This window comes from Pygoscelis adeliae, unplaced genomic scaffold (genome assembly GCF_000699105.1).
Source record: "Pygoscelis adeliae isolate BGI_AS28 unplaced genomic scaffold, ASM69910v1 Scaffold3, whole genome shotgun sequence".
Lineage (NCBI taxonomy): Eukaryota > Metazoa > Chordata > Aves > Sphenisciformes > Spheniscidae > Pygoscelis > Pygoscelis adeliae.
In genome coordinates, this window is record NW_008824446.1 from 126401 (window position 1) to 127198 (window position 798).

At 42.9% G+C, this 798-nt stretch overlaps 1 protein-coding gene across 1 annotated transcript in view; it reads left to right on the top strand.

The window, feature by feature from the left end:
• The window catches only part of PLEKHH1 (pleckstrin homology domain containing, family H (with MyTH4 domain) member 1), a 45913-nt gene that overhangs the window by 40154 nt on the left and 4961 nt on the right, over positions 1 to 798 (top strand). Inside the window, exon 23 of the mRNA XM_009320968.1 lies at positions 488 to 629. Coding sequence (XP_009319243.1) covers positions 488 to 629 — 142 coding nt within the window. The remainder of the gene's footprint in view (positions 1 to 487; positions 630 to 798) is intronic.

Here is a 798-nt window from a genome sequence, read left to right on the forward strand (position 1 = left end):
CAAACTGAAGACTTTTTTTAATAGCAATATCAGTGTAGGTGGTTAAAGCAAAGCTGGCAAAAATAGCAAGTTTACAAGGTTGTCATGTAGAAGTCTATACATGTAGAGCAGAGGCAGTTCTGTATTCTGTGATGAGCAGAGAAGGCCATATCTTAAATATTGCCTGTCTGTGCGTGATGGGGACGGACGGACACTGATTTACCTATGTTTAATAAGGCTTCACTGTCTTGAAGTGGTTGGCGCTCATAATTCAAATGACTTCCAAAGCTAGAAAGCATGTTTTGAGCCTCCTTGCCTAGATCTTGTTCATAAGGGAAGCACCTCAGCTTCCAAATCTCTGTCCAGTACCCCCGCAATACACAAAGTTCACTTTGGAGAAGGAGGGAAAAAACCCCCACTTTTATTTTTACTCACCTTGACTAAAGTTCCCACCTCTACTTTCAGTTCACAATATCTTTTTACCTTCACAATCCTCTCTGCTTTTTAGGCTATATTTTCGGAGCCAGGCCAAAGGTGAGACAGACCGGGAGCGGTTGCTACTGGCCTTCCAAGTGAGCAGTGAAATAGCCAATGGAAGGTTTCCTGTTAATAAGGAATTAGCTCTGGAAATGGTGGCTCTGATGGCTCAGGTGAGCATGGCTATGGGCAGAAATCCTCCCTTTTGTCCTCCAGGGACTTCAGCTGTACACTGAAGATCTTTGACTAAGCAGCTCTCTCTTACATCAAAAGTGGTTGTTCTTATCAAACATAGTCTGAGATGTACCATGCCAAACACATTATACCAGCATACATATGTTG